The 18,360-nt window shown below is 34.4% G+C and overlaps 1 protein-coding gene across 2 annotated transcripts in view; it reads left to right on the forward strand.

Moving 5' to 3' along the window:
* BBS4 (Bardet-Biedl syndrome 4) overlaps nucleotides 1-18,106 on the forward strand; it is a 66,430-nt gene extending 48,324 nt beyond the window's left edge. For both annotated transcript variants that reach the window (XM_075358967.1, XM_075358968.1), the window contains 3 exons: nucleotides 1,643-1,814; nucleotides 3,089-3,285; nucleotides 17,503-18,106. In XM_075358967.1, coding sequence (XP_075215082.1) covers nucleotides 1,643-1,814; nucleotides 3,089-3,285; nucleotides 17,503-17,637 — 504 coding nt within the window. In that variant the 3' untranslated portion in view covers nucleotides 17,638-18,106. The remainder of the gene's footprint in view (nucleotides 1-1,642; nucleotides 1,815-3,088; nucleotides 3,286-17,502) is intronic.
* The last annotated feature ends 254 nt before the right edge of the window (nucleotides 18,107-18,360 follow it).

The raw sequence follows: 18,360 nt of genomic DNA on the forward strand, positions 1-18,360 counted from the left end.
TAAGATGAAATGATATCTTGAAAATATTATTTACGATAACCTAAAATTAACTAAACTATGACTCATCTGAATTCTTCTGGTCATGGGGCGTTGATGGATGATCATCAGTGTAGGCTATATGCAGTAGCCGATGTCACTGGTGATGAGATATGCATCACATGTAACAGGTAGTTAAATTAACACAAACATGAAAATTACTCTTGCATTGAAATCTCTATTACACTTGATCTATAGGATGCTGGCTGGCTAATGACTATCTGGGTCAGTCAGACCATTTAGATGATGTTAACTGATGTGACACAACTTTTGCACTGTTTTTTAACACATTTTTTCAATGGAGTGAAAACAAATTAGTTCTTGTTATTGTTCTTATTGTTGTTGATCACCGATTGTTGTGGCTCAGCTGGTCCTAGACACATTATAAACATACAAAACAGGAATAGGAAACTCATTGTCACAAAGCATTTCACAATCTCATCCACATTCATTGACTCATTCTGTCAAAAATGGAGAAACAAGACAACCTAAAACACATATACAGAACATATAAAGAAAAACAAATAAAAAAAATATTGAAAAAATTACTCACATTTAAACAGAAGATTACAAAAGAGATTTCAAACCAACAAAATCATGCAGAATGGAACACTTAAAATTGTTACATTTTGAACTATTCATTTTCACACTAATAGAACTTTTTTATTCCAGAGACCTTTTTAAGCTCCATTATTAACTCCTTCATCAGAGAAAAATATGGTAGAACTGTTATTAACTATGCTCGTTTTAAAAGATACCGAAATCCTTCAGTATTGTAATCAAATAGTATATTTATCTGTGTTAATGTGCTTTTTTTTATTTAGTTTGTTGTAATTTCATATTTTTAAGTGAGTTTGAGATGTTTTTTATATGCTGTATGTAAAATTTGCATGTTGTAATTAATGTCTGTATGTATGTTTTGTTTCTGTGAAGTGATTTACAAATATTGTTTCAGTCACGTATAATGATAGGCCAGCAACCCTTGGTTTCTGAGCTTGACTTTGTTTCACTTTCACTAGAATTAATTTCCAATTCGTCTTCACTACTTCATGTCTCATCATCATCCATCCCTATATTTATAATCTGCTTTCAGTTGCATCTTCCACTAACAGCTGTTTTCCAGTAAGAATCCATTACCTCCAGAAATTTTGTCACTGATTTTTTTCAGTCTTCTATTGTAATTGACAAAATTGCATATAATGTAACAGTGGATGTATTACAATCCCAAATTTTTTTTAACTAGATTCCAAATAAATTCAATTAGGTTAAAATCTAAATGGTGAGATGGCAATCTAAGCACCATAATCCCTTTGTTATGTAGTATTTCATCTAATTCACATTATGGTTCTAGGCGGTGTATTTTGACTATTTCTAAAAGTTATTTTTATGTTATATCAGGTTTGTGGTTAATTTTATTTTTTTTGAGCCATTCTTGAATATATTTTTTCAGTGAATTGGATGTCAGAGGTTTATTTTTTTGTTAATAAGGTGCATTATCTATGACTAAAATTCAATTTGTCTGTAGTCCTGGGATAACTTGCTGCTCCTAATTCTGCTTAATTTTTTGCAGATATTATTTCATTAATATAATTTTCATAATTTTCAGGCAATAAGTTGTTTAAAAAGAGCTAATTACTTAGCACCACTGGATTGGAAGATATTGTATAATCTGGGTTTAGTCCATTTATACACAAAACAGTATGCTTCAGCATTTAATTTCCTTTCAGCATCTATTAAGTTTCAACATAAACATGCTCCTACTTTTATGTTACTTGCAAGTAAGATAATTAGTTTTTTATTTTGGCATAGTTTAGAATAAAAAGTTTTTCGATCAAATTATTCGATTTATATATTTTATTCTTTTTGGAAAAAAAATAATAAAATTCTTTTTTTAAACTTTTATCACTGCAAATGTAATGAAATTGTGCCTTGGTTACATCTTAAAAGTAATTAATGACTTGATAAACTGTTATGTTTTTATTAAAAAAAGTAATTATAGATTTCCTTTAGAAAAGAGATTTCTTTATCTGTTAAGTTACATATATCATGTTATGCAACTAATATTGTACATGTTATTACAATTTACTATGTTAATATATCTATGAAGATGTATTTTTCTTCAAAAATAAATCACAATATCTATCTAACAGTATCTGAAGTACTTATTTCAAGATATTTTTAATATAAATTTAGTTGATTATCCATCAGTTTCAGTTTTCAGTGGAATTGTACATAAAACTTATCTGTTTTGATGAATCACTCTAAAATACTAAAGTGTGCATGATAAGCTAAGTGTGAACTAACAAAAAGCACAAGAAATAATTCAGAGAAGCAGAACATTGTGTATTTAAGGAGAGGTTTTATGATAACAGAAACATTTCCTTAACATAAGTTTAACCACATCTGATTGAGGTTGGATCAAATTAAGATATATGAACCTGGTTAATATTGAATTCCTGAGTTTAAATTGTTTGGTATGTGGATTATGTAAGTACACACAATAATTAATGAAAGTATTGCAGTCTTGAAATTTTGGACAAAATAAATAAAAACAATAAATTCTAAACTAGATTGTAATTGAATACCTATTTCTTCATAAGTTATGATAGAAAGAATTTAATTTCTGTACAAGTCAACTTGGCCCGTTTGTTTGAAGAGCCATAACTCTCGCTAAAAAATACATACAAGCTCAATGTAAATCGATCCTCATGTAAACACATCTGCACCGCATGTAGTGCAAACCTCGACTGATATAAAGAATATTTAATTAATAATAAAGAAGATTAAAATATGTATAACTGTAGTAAACAACAATAAGTTGTAATCTTAAACACATTGATTCTTCCTGTACTTTCATAATACCATAGTGATACAGTACTGCAGTCTTTCTTAGTAATTCATCAAATAGAATAAGTATTTTTTCAGTGTATATATTTAGTATCTCTTACATACAAAATGTTTGCCCACAGTGTTAGTACATAAGTTATAAGTACTATCAACTGTGTTTAAAATTCTGGTAGTGGCTAGAAATTTTTATTTTCTTTGTTCACAGGTGCATTGAAAAATTTAGATGATGTTGAAAATGCATGTAAAGCGTATGAACAAGCCATTAAACTTGATCCTGAGGATGCAGCTGTTCGTGTTAATTATGCTGCTTACCTTCAGTCAATTAGTGAAACTCATAGAGGTCTAGAACAGATGAATTATTTCAGAAAAATTGCTCAAAAAATACCAAGACTTGATAAAGAGGTAAAAAATATTGATTATCATTAATACAAGGGAGTGTGTCCGCTCTCTGGATAATGATTCAAAATCAATCATCCAGAAGTAGAGGGAGATACCCACTATATGAGTTCCAGCCACTTCTTAACTAGTTTAAAGAGATTTAACTTATTGACTGTTACGGTGGTAAACTTTCTTCCTTGAAATAGAACCAGTCAGTCATAGATTACATTTTTCATAGATTACAAAATTATATTTCCATATTTTTACATTCAACCTTCAGTGCTTCTATGATAAATTAATTCATCAAGGAAAAAAAATTAAAAGAAGATTATTCCTTTTAAAAAAAATGTTAATAAATATTCTTCCTTGCTATATAAAGCCATGTTGATCAGCCTGCATGGTGTAATCATCACCACTCCAAGCTCACATTTACTTGGCGGCGACTGTAAACTAGTTCAGTTTACTATCTAGAATCATTTAGACACAGTTTTTTTGTTTGTGATGAAATTAAAAGACTTAAATATATATTTTTCAACATAATTTCTTGTTATTCTAAGCATTTCAATTATTTCAGCATTCAGGAGAAAGCTTTTTGATTTTAGTGGAAAGGTCTTCTGATTTTATGAAAATCATTTGTGAATGACATCACTAACAATTTCATGTTGAAATCCTTATCCTCTAAAACTTCCTTAAAAGGATTTAACAGGTCATAAACTGCTAACTTAAATCTAGGCAACACAGCACATAAGGTAGCTCATCCCATCTGAGCTATCATAGTATTTCAATAGAGAACTGTCTGTGAGGGTAAGCATTGTTCTGGAGAAAATAAACAAAAGTTGAACAACTCTCTGGCTTCAATTGCTGTTACAATTGTAGCAAATCAGTAGTGATGTTTTTTGTTCAGCAAGAAAGTCAGGAATAAGAATCTCCTTTAAACCTCAAAACAATCTTTCCTGTCAAAAGTGTAGTTTTTCTTTTTTAATGATGAGGTGAATTTAGTTATCCGTATGTACTCGTAATCTTTCCGATTCTGAGCTGAATAGTGTATGAAATATGGTCATATTCCATAATAGTTTATAAAAAATACTAAAAATTTATCTCAATTTGGAAATTGTGCTACATCAACCAATTTCCTTTTTTATGTAAAGGCTAAAACAGTTGAGGAACCCACTTGATACTTGCAACAGTTAAGTGTAAGATGATATTTTATTTCTTTCACTACTATTCCAACATTTATTTAAAATCTTTCCAAGATTTTTCCTGAAATTCATCAGTTTCCTCAAATATTATATCATACATAACTCACACATAACTCTACACTAAGAAAATAGATTTTGAAAAAAAAGAAATATGTAAAGTTATGAGTTGCAGTGTAGAAAATATAACTAACAAGATGCTCTATGACAGCAATAAACATTCATTTATTAACAGGTATTATTTTTTTTTAGTTAAGTAATTAATTAAACAATAATAAATCCATAATATAAAATCTGTTAAAACAGATTTCATTTAGTTCTGTAAACATTATTTATTATGTTTACAGAAAAATAGAATAAATAACTAAGAAGTGCATTACAGAGATTAAATTTACAGATAAAAAATCTACCAAATAAATACTTAAAAATTTAATACAAAGCAAAATATTTATTATAAACTAAAACAACAATCCATTATTATTATTTCAGTTTTAACTATAACAATTACCTAAAATACCACTCCATTTCATATCAAATAAACCATCATAATAATCTGGTATTCGCTTGGCAGCAGGTCCATTATGCCACTGCTGTCTCCATCCATTTCTGTCCCAAGCCTTCTTCTTTATGTCTGTAGTTTTCAGTCTTTACCTCATCTATTAACTTTATCCTTCTACTAACCTTTCCCATGCAATTGTCAAAATTCTACTCCTCCTAACCACATATCCGTAGCAGTTTACTTTTCTTCGTTATACTTCTTGCATAAATGCCCTTCCCTCCGTAAAATAAAATTCCCACTCAACCAACATCTCTAAAATTAACTGAAATTCCAACAATTCAGAAAATAGATATGGGACCACGAGAAAGACCCTTATAAATTTCAAACTGCTTCATACTTTTATCTCTAGACTATTAGACAAAATCCTAAATTTACTCTACAAATTTAGTATAATGATTTTCAGTTTGTAAATAAATTAAAATTTATGAATGTTAATAAGTGCACAAGAAGTGGCCAGCATCTAAAAATCTCTATATGATCAAATCATAGAAATAATAAAACACAGATTAAAGAACAATCACAAACAATCTGTGGGCTCAACATTAATATAAGGAACAAAATTATTTTAAATTTAGCAATAAATATTATTTATAAAAATATAGTTTGTCCACTATCTATAGTCATTTCATAAATTTACTAAGAAAATTATGAAAAAAAAAATAATTGATTGTATCACTCACGCTTACAACATACCTCTATGGACATGTTTGTATTCTCACTACATGCAATCCAACATAATGACCAATAAAATTAAAGTAAATAAAAATTTACTTTTTTTAGATATAAGATTAAAAACTAGAAATTAATAATAAAAACCATTGTACCTAAAGTTTAAAGAGAACCATAACAAATAATATGAAACTCATAAAAATCCAAATCAGCTAGATTTTCACAAACATGATCAACAGATTTGTCCATTAGACACAAAATAACAAAAATAAACCGAAAACAAAAAAGTATCTATAGTAATAAAAAAAATTGCTGTAAAAATGGTTATAACAAATTTTGATTACAAATTTTACAAAAAATATCTAATAAAAACTATTAATAAGATTATTGTACTACTCCCATTAGACAGTAACACCATACATACACCAATAATTTTATGGAGAATGTAATAAACTTGTACATTAAAAATAGATTTAAATATGCATTTAAGCCTAATAACCAATGCTAATAAAACAAAATGTATGTACAGGCTGTAAAGCAAAATGTAAATTAAGCAGGCTTTATAAATTAATAATTGGACCTAAATATCCAATAAGGTGCAACCATCATTCTTTATCGTTTTTGAGTATTCTTCATACTAATATGTTAGTGGAAATTAACAATAAATCAAAAGTTAAAAATTTAAATAAATGTAGTTCATTTATTTTGTATTAGTATTACCATTTAAAAATTGAGAATATTGACTTGTCTTTAAAAAAACTGTTGGTTATCTGCTTTTAAAAACCCTACAGCTCTTGCAACATAATACAGAGGTACACTTGAATAAAATGAGACAAACCACAATTTGCTTGGTGGAAACAAGAAGTAATTCTCAAAACAAACACTCAGTTTTTTATTATGTTTAAGTAATAATCTTGAAAATTTAATAAGTTAAAAATTAAACATTGTAAATTTCAAATTTACAGATAACTTACAGAAAAACGAAATATTTTAAGTTAAACCAAAGAAATTGAAACTAAAAGGTATTAAAATATTTAAATTAATAACACCTTGATTGTAAAATAATTCTTTTAGTTTAATTAAAATAACATTAAAAATGCATCTTATATACTGTATGTATGTAAATATATTATTATTATTTCCAATTATCCCGCTTAAAGAGAGCACGTTAACTTAAGCCAATCATGGCTTTACTTCTTTCTCTTTTTTTTCTTTTCTTCCCAAAACCTCTTCATTTGTTCACTATGTTTCTCCTTCCTATCCCCCATCTATATTCTTACTATCATTTCCTTTTTTTGCTCTTGTTCAATTTTTTTATTTCTAATTTCATTTATAAATTTCCTTCTGTCCTTGATTTCTTCTTCTGAGATGTTCAGTCATTCCAGGTCACGTTATTTTCTTTTATCCAAATGAACTTTAATTTACTTGCATTGACGGTGTTGAAAATTTTCTTAGTGAGTCTGCCTTCACCCATTCTGCATAAGTGTCAGAATTGTAGACGTCTTTTCCTAAACGTGTTGGTGATGGTGTTTGTGCTTTCATACACGTCACGTATATAAAAAAAAGTATATTTATATATATATATACATAAATATATATATTTATTTTGCCTTCAGTCATTTGACTGGTTTGATGTAGCTCTCCAAGATTCCCTATCTAGTGCTAGTCGTTTCATTTCGGTATACCCCTACATCCTACATCCTTTCAATTTGTTTTACATATTCGAAACGTTGCCTGCCTGCACAATTTTTTCCTTCTACCTGTCCCTCAAATACTAAAGCGACTATTCCAGGATGCCTTAATATGTGGCCCATAAATCTGTCTCTTAACTATATTTTTCCAAATACTTCTTTCTTCATCAATTTGCTGCAACACCTCTTCATTTGTCACTTTATCCACCCATCTGATTTTTAACATTCTCCTATAGCACCACATTTCAAAAGCTTCTAATCTTTTCTTCTCAGGTACTCCAATCATCCAAGTCTCACTTCCATATAAATCGATGCTCCAAACATATACTTTCAAAAATCTTTTCATTACTTTCGTTTTGTCCTTGTTTATTTTCATGCTGACAGAACTTCCCCTTTTTCATAAATATTACACTCCAGTTTGTATAATCTATCAATCGCTTCCTTACCTGCACTGCGCAGTAATTACACAGGTATTCCGTCTACTCCAGGAGCCTTTCCGCCATTCAAATCTTTTAATGCTCTCTTAAATTCAGATCTCAGTATTGTTTCTCCCCTTTCATCCTCTTCAACTTCTGTTTATTCCTCTATTACACCATATTCTAATTTCTAATTCATTTCCTCCATATAACCCTTCAATATATTCCAGCCACTTATTAACTTGGCCCTTTGTATTATAAATCAGTGTACCATATTCGTTTAACACATTATTAGATTTTAATTTACGTACCCCAAGATTTTCCTTAACTTTCTTGTATGCTCCGTCTATTTTATCGGTGTTCATTTCTGTTTCCACTTTTTTTTAATCCACTCTTCTTTCGCTAGTTTACACTAAATTATGATCGCTATCAATATCTGCTCCAGGGTAAGTTTTGCAGTCGACGAGTTGATTTCTAAATCTTTGCTTAACCATGATATAATCTATCTGATACCTTGCAGTATCGCCTGGCTTTTTCCATGTGTATATTCTTCTATTATGATTTTTAAACTGGGTGTTGGCAATTGCTAAATAATACTTCGTGCAAAACTCTATAATTTCTTCGTATACACACTGTACCACATCATCATCATGAGCACTTGTAGGCATATAGACGTTAACAATCGTTATCAGTTTAGGTTTTGATTTTATCCTTATTACAATGATTCTATCGCTATGCATTTTGAAATACTCTTACTCTCTTCCCTTTGATCTTGTTCATTACAAAACCTACTCCTTTCTGCCCATTATTTGAAGCTGAGTTAATTATTCTAAAATCACCTGACCAAAAGTTGTTTTCCTCTTCCCACTGAATCTCGCTAATTCCTACTACATCTACATTCATCCTATCCATTTCCCTCTTTAAATTTTCTAACCTGCCAACCTTTTTTAGACTTCTAACATTCCACACTCCGACTCATAGAATGTTAATTTTTAATTTTCTGGTAACCCCTTCCTTAGTAGTCCCCCACCCTGAGATCCGAACGGGGGACTAATTTACATCCAGGATATTTTATCAAGGAAGGCACCTCCATCTTTGTTATATGAAAATGCAGAGAGCTACATTTTCTTGGAAAAAAGCAGCTGTAGTTTTCCATTGCTTTCAGTTGTGCAGTACTCAGAGGATTGAATAATGTTGATATGGCTGTTTAAGTCGTCCTGACCTATGCCCTTAACAACTACTGAAAGAGCTGCTGCCCTCTTTCAGGAATCATTCCTTAGTGTGGCTCTCAACAGATACCTCTCCCGATATGGGTTGCACCTTCAGTCCAGCTACTCTGTATCACTGAGCACTCAAGCCCCTTCACCATCAGTAAGGTCTCATGATTCATAGAGGGAGATACATTATACATGTATATATATTAAACTTATATTAATTTTTTAATTATAGATAGAGAAATTTCTCTCTTTTTAATAACATGAATAAAATACTTTCATTCAATTTGTGGCTTGATTTCTTTTTGAAAATTTCACAAACTGTACTGTTACTTTATTGTTAAAAGCAGTTACCCACATAAATCATTTTTGCAAAGCAAGACCTGGCAGGTTTTTAGAAACTCAATGGTTATGGCTAGTTGAGTCCATTTTTAATTGAAGAAATTTAAAAAAGCATTATATTGTGTATTTTTCTTAATACCATTATTATTTAGGTTGAATCACTATTCAGAACGCGCTCAGAAATCAAATAGAATAAAATTATTTAAACTAAAATTTTCATTTTTGAGTGTTAACTCCTTATTGCATATCTTATGTCAAATTGTAACCACACCTATATTATAAAACAATTCTAAAAATGATATTTTTTTTTAATAATAATATAGACCATTAAAAATAATAGTACTATACTTTCCAATGTCATTAATCACTTTATGACTAATATACAGTTTGAAATATTAGAAAAAATATATTTATAAATTCAAATGAAGAAATATTCCAAATATTAATGTATGGCAATTAATTGGTAAGAGATTATCTATCTTCAGTTGAATTATTCAGACATGTATTAGTAATAACATAAATTATAAACAAATACATTAATCATTACATGGAAATTTTACAGTTAGAATATAAAAGCCATGAATTCAACTTTCTTGAAAAGTATGAAATTTACCAAGACATTAACATTCATAAAATTTAACAATTAAAAATTATTATTTCTTGAATGGCCCACTTTCAAATTAATGAACATTTTCTTCCAAAGACTTTTCAGAGCTAGTTAACCAATTTACTCTCATAATTCATACATCTGAATGTTAAAACAGTATTTTGTTTTAAATACTGTTATTTAAAACAAATTATACAGGGTATTTGTGTGTGTGTGTGTGTGTGTGTTTTTTTATATAGCGAAGGAAATTCCTTTACGAATCTCTGGCTTAGATGTTTTGCCTGGTTCGTCGGACTCGAACATTAACTTAAAGGTGACTTGTTAATGCTAATACCGACTAAAACCTCCGCTATCCTCTGAACTCTGATCCCCCACGGTATCCGCCGTTAGGCATTACTTCGTGGGGGGGAGGATTTAGCTACTGCTCTTCCTTCTGGTAGCTAAGATGTTATTACTTCTTTCTTCTAGATGTTGTGGTCCTTTGCTCTTTTTCTTTCGATGGAACGCAGGTCTGTAAGGACGTCTGTTGCAAACGTGCTTATTGCGTTCCATGCGGCTTTTGACGACAACATTGCTTCTATTAGTGTCTCAGGTTGGATACTTTGATGTAAGATGTTTTCGAGTTGATCACGCTGTGGATAAAATCGTGGGCACACAAAGAAAACATGCTCTGCATCTTCATTGACTCCTGGGCAGGACGGGCACTCTGGAGAATTATCGTGCTTGAAGCGGTGTAAGTATTCTCGAAAGCAGCCATGTCCTGATAGCATCTGCGTTAGATAGTAGTTGACCTCACCGTGATTACGATTCAGCCAAAAGTCAATCCGTGGTATGAGACGGTGTGTCCACCTGCCTTTCACGGCAGCATCCCACTGTAGCTGCCAACGTGCGATGCTTTTCTGTCGCTCTTCTGTCTTGAGTTCTTCAGCACTCAGTAAGGTTGACGTCTTTCGATGGTAAAGGTTGCGTCGTTCTTCAGCTAGAACTCTAAGAGGCAGAGTTCCGGAAATGACACAAACTGCTTCCTCAGACACTGTGCGCGCCTCAGGAAAGCGCTTGCGACTCGTAATGCACTCATACGATATATCGGTCCCGCCTTTCTCCACGAATCTTGCGTCTCTAGTGCGTCAGCCCAAATAGATATTCCGTAAGTGAGCACCGATGTTACTACTGATGACAATAGTAGCCTTCTGCTCTGCTTTGGGTCTCCGACGTTCGGCATCAATCGTGTGAGACTAGCTCTCACTACTGACGCTTTCGTACAGACGTGTTCTACTTGCTGCTTGAAGTTGAGTCGGGCATCAAGCATCACTCCCAGATATCGTATATGAGGTTGTGATGTAATTTCTTGGTCACCGACTTTTAGCTTAATTGTTTCAACTTCTTTTCGGCTGGTAATAAGCACTGCTTCGATCTTCTGCTTGGCCAGTTGAAGGTTAACTGTATCCATCCACTGGTTGATCTTCTCAAAAGTAATGTCAAACAGATGTTGAATCTCGTCGAGGTGTTTGGCGACGATCACTGCGGCAACATCATCCGCATACGCTACCAGTTTGACACATCTTGGAAGTTTCAATCTCAGGAGCCCGTCATACATGATATTCCACAGAAGTGGACCGAGAACAGAGCCCTGTGGCACACCACCGGTTATATCATACTCTTTCGGACCATTCTTTGTATCGTACTTCAGCACTCTATCTGTAAAATAGCTAATCACTAGTCTGCGAAGATATACTGGCACGTTTTTCTCGTCGAGAGCTTGCATGATGCAGTCCCAATTAGCGGAATTGAAAGCATTTCTGATGTCTAAGGCGGCAACCAGGCAGTACTTCTTCGTTCCACCCTTCCATCTAGTTCCTGCGATCGCCTCCTTGGCCGTATTGACAACCAGGTTGATCGCGTCCAGGGTTGATCGTCCTTTCCGGAATCCATACTGGTTGTCTGCCAGGAGTGGGTCAACCACTGCATCTATTCGCTGATGAATGATACGCTCAAATATCTTACCCGCCGTATCTAGCATGCAGAGTGGTCTGTAAGATGACGGTTATTCTGGCGGTTTCTTCCCTTTAGGTAACAGTACTAACCGTTGCTGTTTCCACTTACGAGGAAAAGTCCCCTCCTTGAGGCATGCGTTGTACGCGTCTAGAAATAATGCTAGTGCTGCCTTTATGATGGTTTTCAAGGCTATATTCGGGATTCCGTCCAATCCCGGCGCTTTATTATTTCCTACACGATTACAGGCCTCCAGCAACTCTTCTTCAGTGACAGGTGGAATGTCGTCTAGTTCGCCTGGCGTTAACTGATAATCGAGACTGTGTTGCTGTGGAAACAGCGCAGTGACGATTTTCTGAAGGAGCTGAGGACACGTAGGTGACGGCATTTGTTGTTTCTTCAGGTGGGTCATGACCACTTTATAAGGCCTGCCCCACACGTCTTTGTCCACCTCATATATGAGCTCCTTCCAGCATCTTCCTTTGCTCTCTTTTATGGCCTTATTGAGTTCACGACGAGCTTTTTTATACTCTGCAATCAGCACTGCAGAGTTGGGTCGTTGATAGCCACGCTGAGATAATCTTCTTTTTCTATGACACTCTTTACGAAGGTTGCTGATGTGATCGTTCCACCAGTGTACCGCAGGTCTTGAATTGATAACACGTTTGCGAGGCATACTGGCATCACAAGCTTGTGTTACTCGCATCATCAGGGCCTTAGTATGTTCTTCTGCACATCCAGTCTCTATCGGATCACTATCGAGGGCTGTTATCAATACTTCTGGGTCTAGGGATTTCACCTTCCAACCAACGATGTTAGATGGCTTGTTAGGCCCTCTGAGTTTCTGGTCGTTAGACGTTTCCCAGAGTATAGCATGATGGTCACTGGCAGTGTAGATGTCTAGTACCTTCCAGTTTGGAGTTACCTTTAGCAAGGCTGGCACTGACAAAAGTGAGGTCTACAATCGAGCTTGCGTCACCTTTGGTGTAGGTCGGCCTGTCACCACTGTTGAGCAAGACTACATCAAGTGTAGAAAAAGCTTCTAGTAGTTCTCTTCCTCGTGCATTAGTCTGCCTACTACCCCAGTCGACTGCCCAGGCGTTGAAGTCCCCGGCTATCGCCACTGGATGATGTTGCTTCGCGTCTTCGGTCAGGCGATCCAAGAAGTCAGTAAATTCAGCAATGGAGAGGCTAGGTGGTGCGTAGCAGCTGTAGAAGCGGATGCCATCTATTGATGCTGCTACGAAGCCGGCGCTGCCATTGTTGTCTACATTCTGGAAGGAGAGTTTACCACAGGACCAAATGACAGCTTTAGCGGTGATGTCTGTCTCCCATGGTTGCCCGGTGAGATGTTTATATGGCTCCGATAGAAACACAAGATCAACCTTCAATTCTCGTACTGTCTGCATGAGCAAATCATGCGCAGCTTCACAGTGATTAATGTTGAGCTGCAGTATCTTCATGTTCGTTTATTTGTCAGCTTCTGGAGTGCTTCCTGGAAGACCGGGCACCGACCAGCGCCAGACCGGTGAGCAGTATCCTGAGAACCAGGTTTTTCCGCACATAAAACACATTTCACCTTATTTGGGCATTGAGCAGCTTGATGACCTGTTTGCCCACATTTGATGCAAAGCCCAGATCGGTTGACCTCGCCTTTACATTGAACAGTAGTGTGTCCAAAGTGCCAGCACTTATAGCATCGTAGTGGAGTCTTCACTGTTCTGATACGGCAATTCACCCAGCCAATTCGTATCTTGCCTCTCTCTCCGAGTATCTTCTGCGCTGTTGCTGCTGGTAATCGTACCAAAGCGGTCTGTGTGCCTCTGTAGGCCGGACGAATTTTAATGACCTCTCCAGGTATTTCGTAGTCATCGCCAGCTGCCTCTTGTAAGGCCTTCTGGACATCGTTCTTGGTTGTTTCGTCGTCAATGTCCCGGATTTCGAGCTGTTCCTCTGGACCTTTACAGATGACGTCGGCTTCTTCTTTCAGGATGCTCTTTATTGTCTTCATTAGAGCTTGTCCTTTGTCTGTGCTCTTCCTGGAGAGCGTAATGAGCATGTTTCCATCATTCGTCTTTTGGACCTTGTCAACTACGTCCCGGGCCTGCTCTTGTGGAACGTCATTTTTAATCCGACGCAGTATCTCAGCATATTTCGCCTTCTCAACAGGTCGGATAATCAAGGCGTCCGGCCTGGTGAATTTTCGCGGTTTTTTCCGCTTAGGCTCCGGCCGAGATTTGTGCGCCGGTTCTTTTGGTAACCGCTCTTTGGCTTGCTTCCTCTTTTCCTTTTTAGACAAGACTGCCTGCCAAGCATTTTCTCGTTTCTTTTCGGTGTTCTGGACTGTCGTTTTCTGCAGCGGGTCGGGTTTTAAGTCCTTCCTTTTCTTGACTTTATTATCGGTGTGGAGAAGTTCTTTCTTTTCTCTTCCCAGACGTAGTAAGACTCTTTCCGTTGTCTTCCGAAACTAATCCTCCATTAGCTTCGGCTCCGGTTATCTTTGTCAACTGGGTCACGTCACTGCTTTGGCATTTTTGCTCTGGCGTGGCACGCGGAGATGTTTGGATAGTTGAAACCATCATCTGCGGTGCTTTGCTGGCTAACTTATATGCCGTAGCAATGGACTTAACCAGTTTTCTGATTTCATGATGCACGTTACGATGCATCGTACGGAGAGGAGCGGGTTATCATAACTAGGAACGGGTATACCCTCGGAGATAATACTCCTACCCCAGTTCCCTGAGGCCCAGTCGACACTTAGCCAGTCCCGGAATTCACGGACGGACTGGACTCACTCGGTGCGGTGAAGATTCCGATCTCTAACACTCACTGCGTACTTCCTGATCAAGGCCCGAAGTGGCTGGCTCCAGATCTACTGCTATAACTTACACGTCGGCAGAGCAAGCTCACATCAGTCATAAACTTGCATCGACAACAGACATCGACACAGTCACGAACACTCCCAGTGTGTTATAACAGCGAACAATCTTCTTCTTGGCAGGTCAGATGTTATGACCAACCCATTGTTGGGGAGTTTTGTACACGGGAGCTATTTTATTTCACCCCAACTCTATGCCCCCTAAGGGGCAGGGAGGGCTTCTCCAATCCACACGTGGAGACGCGCCTGTTAGCAGTTTCTCCTCTGCTACAGGTGTGTGTGTGTATGTGTGTGTGTGTGTGTGTGTGTGTGTGTGTGTGTGTGTGTGTGTGTGTGTGTGTGTGTGTGTGTGTGTGTGTGTGTGTGTGTGTGTGTGTGTGTGTGTGTGTGTGTGTGTGTGTGTGTGTGTGTGTGTGTGTGTGTGTGTGTGTGTGTGTGTGTGTGTGTGTACATGAGAGGTTATCTCTAAAGTGAAGACAGTTTCATTGTAAAAAAATTTATTCTAAAGAGTTTATAAATTTTTTTATTTCTCTTAAACTACATACCATATAATACTTCTCTATACAATCACCACATGAATTAAGACATTTATCAAAGCAATACACCAGCTTCAACATACCCTTGTCCCTATTCTTCTGCTGTCAGTCCAATTTAGACACTGATTAACAGCATTTTTAAGTTCATTGTCACCTGCAAATTGCTTACCACTCAAACATTTTTTCAATTTCACATATCAGACCCACAAAATGTGTGGACGTTCATTATCATGAGGAGGAAGATGACATTGTTCAGCCGCCCACGTTGCCGATTTTGAGTGGCACGCCATAACTTACATAGATTTTCACATTAGGCTTCTGCATTTATAGTCATTCCATGTGGCATGAAATCAATCAGCAGTATGCCAAACCGATCCCAAAAGACTGTGGCTATCAGTTTGTGTCCAAATGGCTGTAGCTTGACCTTTGTTGGTCTGGTTGGTGATTGAGGATGATGCCATTCACTTGACTGCCATTTTCTCTCTGGCATGTAATACGAAATCCATGTTCATCACCAGTAACAATTGAATTAAGGAACTCAATACCATTTTCTGTATATCACATCAAAAATTCCAAAGCAGATCCCGTTTGAATTTTTTTGTCACATTCCATTAAAACTTGCGGCACCCAACGTGCACAAACCTTTCTGAAGCCGAAATGGTCATGAACAATGTGATCAAATAACAGCTCTTGAAACACCAAGAAGAATGGCCAGATTGGAAATCGTTGAGTGATGATCTTTTCTGATTTCATCATCGATGACACGTTTCAACGAGTCCTTGGTGATTACAAAGGGCCTCCCCGAATGTTCATCATTCATATTAATTCTGTTATTTCTAAACCTTTCACACCATTTTTGGACATTTCTTTCATTCATTACAGTATCACCAAACACATCAACCAACTGTCTATGAATTTCAGCTGACTTAATGTTTTGATGGTTTAAACAATGTATGGACGCCAATGTATTTCACAGTCGGCAGCAACATCAATTTTCCTATTCATTTTATTACATAATAACTCACTTGTAATTAAAGATACTACAATGTAATAACTTACAGACAACAATGCAGTGTGTATATTACTAGCATAACCATAAATGACGACACAAGTTCGCCAACCTTAAGGAGAGAAATTTCCCAGTGGTCTTTACTTTAGATATCCCTCGTGTGTGTGTATATATATATATATATATATATATATATATATACCTTTTTATTTGTTGTATACCTATGTAAAATCGTTTCACATACATCAAGCACTTACTTTTAGATAAAACATATTGGTTAAAAAAGTGCCTGAATAATACAATTAAGTACGGTAATAGGACAGTTAATAGTATCCATCTTAAATATCAGAAACCTCTTGATCAAGTACTATGCTTGTATTATAATATACCTATATTGTATTTTATATACATATATATATATATATATATATATATATATATATATATATATAGGTATATTGTAATATACCTATGGTTGTATTTGTTTTATCTATTTTTATTGTATTTCTATTATTATTATTCTCATACCATTTTGTCTATTTCATATGGCTGTATTGAGATCTCGGTTTTCACATGTAAAATTTGAATGTTAATATCTTTGTATGTTTTTGTTTCTATGAGAACTTTCACAAAATTAATTCTGTTTGGCTTACTGTCTGCATATATTCCTCGTATTTCTGAGTGAATGTGTATTCAGTCTGTCTAAAGTAGAATTTAGTATCAATCATGGCAATTTTCAACAAAGAAGATTACTTATACCCTCAAAATATCAATGTGTTACTATCATTTGCCCGCTTAGTAAATGAGTTTCATTTTCACTGAAAAGTAGGATAGCATCATTTACAACAGTTATGAAGGAGCAGGACAGTAATGCCAAAAATAAACATTTCTATGTATTTAGAAAATGAGTTGTACTTAATTTTTTTTTAATTTTGTCTGTAACTTGTGTAATTTATTGTGAAAGTTTCTTAAAAAAATATATTTATCACCCATAATAAGTTAGTGCAGTACTCATTAACATATGTAAAGTTAATTAACTTTCTTATACATATATATATATATATATATAGATATCAGTTAAATGTAATTTCCTAAATTTTTAAACATCATTTTCTTTTTCCTTTTTTAATAGCTTTTAGAAATAGCAAAGACTGTGACTGCTTCATTAACGAGAGGTATTGTAGCACAACCAGCTAAAGAAGTGTCTGTTAATGCTACCAATGATGAAGTTTTGCAATCACAGACAATGTTACCAGATGAAGTATAAATAAAAGTTTTCATTTAAATTTATAAGTGAAGGATTTTTTTTGTTTATTTAAAATATATATAAAAACTGAATGTAAAGAATGATTTCAGTGCAAGGGGAATGAATTTATGTTGTAGATTTTTTAATATATTTCAGCAATCAACTTTTGGATGAGTCTGAAGTATTAAGTTTATTATTAAGTCAATACATAAAATAGAAATAAAGTAAATGGATTATTTTAAGTCTTGTTAAGATTCATGTATACTCTCCTCATTATTAGTTGTAAATAAATACTCATCTTCTTATTTATGTAAAAGTATGTAACGTTGTTATAAGTTGACCTAGTTCACCGGCTGACATTTATTATATTACTATTAATTATTGTATTGTTTAGTTTAATTACACACTTAATGCGGTCATCATCTATACTATCATCAACATTGTATTATTCATTTTAAAATATAAAACTTGTAATGATCATTATAACACATTAAACTTATATTTAAACACATTGAGCAATGACTTTATTATGATTCTGAACTAGCAAATTTATCGAATAGTATAATGACACTTAAGTAAGGTATTGAACCAAAGCGGTTTGTTATTCGACATACATTTTGTGGTCCTCCAGCCTGGATGTGAAGGTTTATTTGTGATATTCTTCAAACTTCAACTTATATAAACTGCAAGTTACATTTTTAAACCTCAATATTTTAATTTATGGTTAATAGAAAAAAAGGAATT

Source organism: Lycorma delicatula, chromosome 3 (genome assembly GCF_047948215.1).
Source record: "Lycorma delicatula isolate Av1 chromosome 3, ASM4794821v1, whole genome shotgun sequence".
Classification (NCBI taxonomy): domain Eukaryota; kingdom Metazoa; phylum Arthropoda; class Insecta; order Hemiptera; family Fulgoridae; genus Lycorma; species Lycorma delicatula.